The sequence below is a fragment of the Stegastes partitus genome, unplaced genomic scaffold (assembly GCF_000690725.1).
Source record: "Stegastes partitus isolate 25-593 unplaced genomic scaffold, Stegastes_partitus-1.0.2 Scaffold493, whole genome shotgun sequence".
In the NCBI taxonomy this organism is placed as follows: Eukaryota; Metazoa; Chordata; class Actinopteri; family Pomacentridae; genus Stegastes; species Stegastes partitus.
Genome location: NW_007578224.1, coordinates 1 through 5,626, shown reverse-complemented (window position 1 = coordinate 5,626; position 5,626 = coordinate 1). Strand labels below are relative to the sequence as shown.

The 5,626-nt window shown below is 37.8% G+C and overlaps 1 protein-coding gene and 1 gene segment (V, D, J or C); both read left to right on the top strand.

The window, feature by feature from the left end:
• Positions 1–246: 246 nt before the first annotated feature.
• Positions 247–759, top strand: LOC103361231 (Ig lambda chain V-III region LOI-like). The segment is given in 2 exon segments: positions 247–331; positions 422–759. Coding segments are annotated over 2 exon segments (378 nt in total).
• Positions 760–1,676: 917 nt separating this feature from the next.
• Positions 1,677–3,781, top strand: LOC103361232 (Ig heavy chain Mem5-like). Its single transcript, XM_008287259.1, has 4 exons — positions 1,677–1,798; positions 1,887–2,212; positions 2,497–2,530; positions 3,276–3,781. Exons 1-4 carry the CDS (start codon positions 1,759–1,761, stop codon positions 3,599–3,601), a joined length of 726 nt encoding a protein of 241 aa, XP_008285481.1. The 5' UTR covers positions 1,677–1,758; the 3' UTR covers positions 3,602–3,781.
• Positions 3,782–5,626: the final 1,845 nt, after the last annotated feature.

The window sequence follows — 5,626 nt, the reverse complement described above, 5'->3', positions numbered from 1 at the left end:
GTTGTTGTGATGATTAGAAGAATGATTTGAACAAACAACTCAAATTAAAGCGTCAAACAAATCAGAAACTACACTACATTGAATATCTGAAACTCGTTAATATACAGAAATGACATTTCCCTCCAGTGAAAGTAAGAAACTTAAGAGCATCATAAGTCGTGCAGATTTAACCAAAGCTCCTCCTCCTGCCAGCCACTCTCAGGGTTGTATTTAATGCTCCTCCAATGACCCTCTCGCCTCACTTGGTCCACTTTCTAAGTTTCAAGACCGTTTTCATCACCGACCAACAACATGCTGCTGACTCTCTGCCCTCTCATCGCCGCTCTAGCATGTAAGGACGCTGACGTACTGCTGGTTTGACCTCATGTTGGATTCATCAGCCTGTGTTTCTCTTGACTTCATGTCGTCTTGTTGTTTCCAGGTGTGAGCGGTGTGACGGTGTTAACACAGCAGCCTCTGGTTATGTCCATGGGGAGAGGGGAGACAGCCAGCATGGACTGTAACCTGGGAACTGTTACTAACAGTGAGGTTCGTTGGTATAAACAGATTCCAGGAGGGGTTCCTCAGTTTGTCTTATATTTCATGTACAGCTCTAGCAGTCCAACCTATGGCTCTGGTGTCTCCTCATCAAAGTTCACATGTACTCATCAGTCACAATCAGATTATCGTTTGATAATCAAGAACGTGGAGGAGGGAGACTCAGCAGACTATTACTGTCAAACATGGGACAACTCTGTTAATAACTGGGTATCACAGTGATTTATGCCGTGACAAAAACCTTGTCACAAGTGCTTCTGCTTTTTGAGACCGTACCACATGTCAGTTGTTAATAGAGCTACCCACCAAGCCTGACATACATATCACGTCATATAAGTGTGGTGAGTTAGGATGTATTTCCTATAAATTACACAAAAGCTGACAATTTCAGTGAGTTTTGGGGCGATGAGAGATCAACATAAACACAAACAGCTCAATACAGAACACTGTTAAACATGTGACACGGCATACTTAGCAGAATATGAAGTAATACAAGCCCTGCCAGTAATGACATTAAGAAAAGGACGTCAGCAGAATTCCAAGAAGAGCAGGAATGAAAAAAAACAACATAATACAACTCAAATGTTACATTACATTCTGACATGCACAGCTTAAGCGGTGTATAGATAATGGATGGATGGACGATATTCCACACATAGCAAAGGACAAAAATAGGTTTACGCCCCCAAAACATCTTCACAGGCTTTAATAATTACTTCAAAACAGATGTAGAAGTCCTAGAAGGAACCCAAATATTCAGTATTTTAACTTTGACATTGGTTAAAGTCACTATAAGCCCTTAACAATGACCAAATATTGACCTCAACATCCAAACTTGAAGTAAACATTTGCATTCATGTCTAACATATGATTCAATCTTCTTTACTGGACACATTTAATTTAACACCAGTGTGAGCTCAGTAAATCGGACTGTTTGTGCCATCGTTTCTTTCTGAAGTAAAACAACAAATAAAGCAGACCATATGTCAGACCATCACAATATTTTTGTGAACAACGGCATCTGTTACAAATGTATGATATGAAACAAGTCATATCTTCTTCATCGATCTTGTGAATAACTACTGAGCTGAGGATTGAAACTCCACCTCCTCCACCACTTCTCCTCTCCCCTGTGCCTTTATAAGTTTCCTCTTCTCGCCTCACTCCTCGTCTGCTTATTTCTCATCTGGACAGTAAGGGACACGTCGACCACCTGTCAACATGCTGGGGATCCTCTGCACGCTCATCACTGCTCTCACATGTAAGATGCTCTCCTCTTTTACAATCCTCAGAAATAAACCTTCCAGCAAAACCTGTCACTCACTGTGTTTTTCTGTGTGTGTTGACAGATGTGGATGCAGTTATAGTGTTGAGCCAGACGCCTGCTGACCACACGGTTTCTACAGGACAAGAGGTTGTTCTCAACTGCAACATTGGGAGATTTGACGGCAATTACGTTCGGTGGTATAAACAATTCCCTGGTGGAGTTCCTCAGTATGTTCTGGCTTTTGTACATTCTGGCAGTTCACTCAGGTTTGGAGCAGGATTCTCTGCAGACCGATTCAACTCTAAATCCTCATCCACCTTAGATTACCAGTTCATTATCAAACAGGCAGAGGCAGGAGACTCTGCTCAGTATTTCTGTCAGACATGGGACGACTCTGCTAATGCTGCTGTATCACAGTGATTCAAAGTGTGACAAAAACCTGCGTGGGAACACTGCAGCTTTTATGAACTCTCAGCAACGTTTCCAATCACTAAATCTGGAACACAACAAGTAATGACACCGAATGCATGTGTCTGCAGTGTGTGGAATACTCCGGCAGTGTTTTGGAATATAAGAAGACCGAAATGTTGACAGTGAAAGTTGGTCTCAACTGGATGTTTCGGTTCCACTCCCCTCGTCAGAGAGAGTCGGGAGGTTTTTGTACGGCCATGTATACAAACTGAATCACTGTGGTATTCGGACCAGGGACCAGGCTGACTGTAACAAGTAAGTACTTTTTAACCCTATTTTACAGCAGGACTGATGATCTTTGTTCTGTTGCGCTTTAGGTAAAAATGAAAACGATGCATATGTCACTAACTGGTTAAAGATATTTAACATGTTGGTCACTGAATAATAGATATTTTCTGCCCTGATACCAGGTAGTGGCAGTAAAGGCAAAAGGGAAATCTGATCACAACATCTGACACATTTTCAACAAATACTAAAAGTGCATTTATGGTTTAGGAATTTTAGTTGGCGAACATTTGCAAGATTGTCCCTGCTTTTTCTCACAGTTTGTTAACTTTTAAAATCGTAATAGTTAAACTGTTAGATAATCTATTGCGAGTATTTAAATTTGTGATATTAATGCTAAATTGTAATATCTGAGTAATAGTCTTTCTGGAGGAAATAATTAGAAATAATTTGGAATTTGACTGGAATTGATTTCTTACAGGATAGTCGGTTGTCTATCCAGCCAACATGAATTAAAAGATTATGTTGTAAGTTTATTATTGATAGCTTTTATTTTGAAAGGGAGCACATCATGTTTTAAGTGTGAATTTTAAAAAGTTTCACCAGTTTAAAATGTGCATAATTATACTGTCAACACTAGGATGTATTTTATTATTATATTTGAATTATTCCATTTCTTTTCTTTCTTTCTTTCTTTCTTTCTTTCTTTCTTTCTTTCTTTCTTTCTTTCTTTTAAATCATCATTTTGATTGCCTTTGTTTAAATGTACTTTCAGGCTCCAGCCTCTCTCCTCCGGTCCTGACAGTCTTCCCTCCGTCCGCTGCTCAGCTGCAGTCCAACAAAGCCACTCTGGTCTGTCTGTCCAGTCAGTCTGTGCCTTTTGCAGATGTGACCTGGTCGGCTGGTGGGAGTCCAGTGAGCGCTGGGATCTCTACCAGCACCGCTGTTCACAAACCAGACCAGACTTTCCAAATCAGCAGCTATCTGGACATCCAGACGTCAGACTGGAACATGGATAAGGTCTACACGTGTAAAGTGTCTTTGGGGTCTCACACTGCAGAGAAAAACATCAAGAAGTCCGGCTGTTCCACTGGAGAATAGCAGAGGACCAGAATGACCGTTTCACATCTGCTTCTTTGCTGTTTGTGCTGATTCTGTTTTTACAAAGTTTAGATATTAGAAAGTGTCCGCATATTTGTAATAATGTTGTGACAGTTAAGTAGGTCATTTTTTCCCCTTCTGCTTTGCAATTGATCCACGAAATAAATGGATAAAAAAAAAGGTTGTTTATTTATAATTTTTTGTACGTTGTAAACGCAGTAATTCTAAAATTCACTCAGTTTTGACTGTTTGCGATGTTTATTCCACTGATAATTAGACCTGGTGTACAGGTCACAGTCACATTTATTTCTAAAGTACATTTTAAACCACAGAAGTTGAACGTATAACACAATAAAATGCAACAACAAAAATACGAATCTGAATAAAAGTAATGAGAGAACAAGAATTAAAGCTACAACACTGTAAGAGAAAAAGTGTTAAAACACACAGATAACACAAGCATTTATAGATTATGCTCACTGTCACCTTTTCATTTCCTAATTTGTTAGAATTAATTTAAGATTGGCATTCCTGTAAATTCAGAAGATTACGTTGTTGTCACGTTTGCACACAACAGCCAAAAAATTATCACATTTCTAGTTTAAATTTCTATTTCTAGCCCTTCGTCATACGTGGATTCTCATTTAGTTAGAAAATTATTTATAGCTCGAATAACGTTTCTGATCGGATGAAGCTAATTGCAACACAATCAGCGCCACAAATACAACAGATTTCAAGATCACGACAATCTGGCAACCACAAAAAAATACATTAAAAAGTGGAGAAATACTGAAAGATTTAAAAACTGTATTTAAAAAAGAAAGTGAAAACAATCACAAACATTTGTAAAATGTTATTTTAGATATATGATTTGTTTTTTTTTTTAGCTGATTTGAATAAACTGAAAAAAAAATTAAGAAAAACCGATGCACAGTTTGACTTTTTTTTTCTTCTATTGTCAACATGTAAATTCCTTTTTATGTGATTTTACTAGATATTACCTGTAATTCAACTAAACTGGGAAAATCAATCAAATCAATCTGTTTTCTTTTAATCCTTAACATCCTTTAAAAAAAAAGAGAGACAAATATCTGTCACATCGTTATATTTTTCACTGATTTAAATACAGTATAAATTGTACAATTGTGTGGTTAAATGTTATCAAGATGTAAAAACACTACATTTTTACTTTGGTGTTATTTTCAGTTGTGGCCTAGTTTGATAGGGTTACCATATAAATGATTATTTTTATTTGCCCTGTGATTTTACTAGTTATTATCTGTAATTTGCTGAAACAGTCGATTGGCTTACACTGTAAAACAACAGCAACTACAGTTAAAAACATTTTTAGATTGTGGGATAATTTTAAAAGGAAAGTAGTATTACTGTGACATCAAATATTTAATAATGTCTGATTGAGATGCTTGGTTCCATGTGTCATTGTTGAATAGTTATGGTTGCTTGCATTGATTGGACTTGAACATTTCTGAAGTCATCAGGGGAAAAAAACGAGCTCGGTCACAGCACACTTAGACATAAGAGATAAACTGTCAACAACCGACCAAAAGCTAATAACACAGACTTGAATGTGTTTGCAGTCAGGGACAACTGCCTTATTTTTTTCCCTAATCAGCACTCGACCACTTTATTTACATAAAGCTGTAACTATGAAGAGGAGGCTGCAGGTGCATCCTGGGAAGAGAGAGCGTTAGTGTAGATAGTTGATGCTTCACTGACAGAGCATGAAGATTCAGTTTCATTTACAACTCATTTAAGCTGGGGGGGTTTCTAAATTATTTTTTTAAATAACTACTGCAGGCAACTCAAATCACATAAAAGCACATTATACAGACAGTGTGCTGCTCAGTCAGTAGTGTAAAGTAACCTTTACTCAAGCTTGAGTGAGGAGTATTTTTAATGTATGCTTCTTGATACATCTACTCAATTCAATTCATCCATCCATCATCTATACACCGCTTAATCCTCACTAGGGTCATGGGGGGCTGGAGTCTATTCCAGCTGACT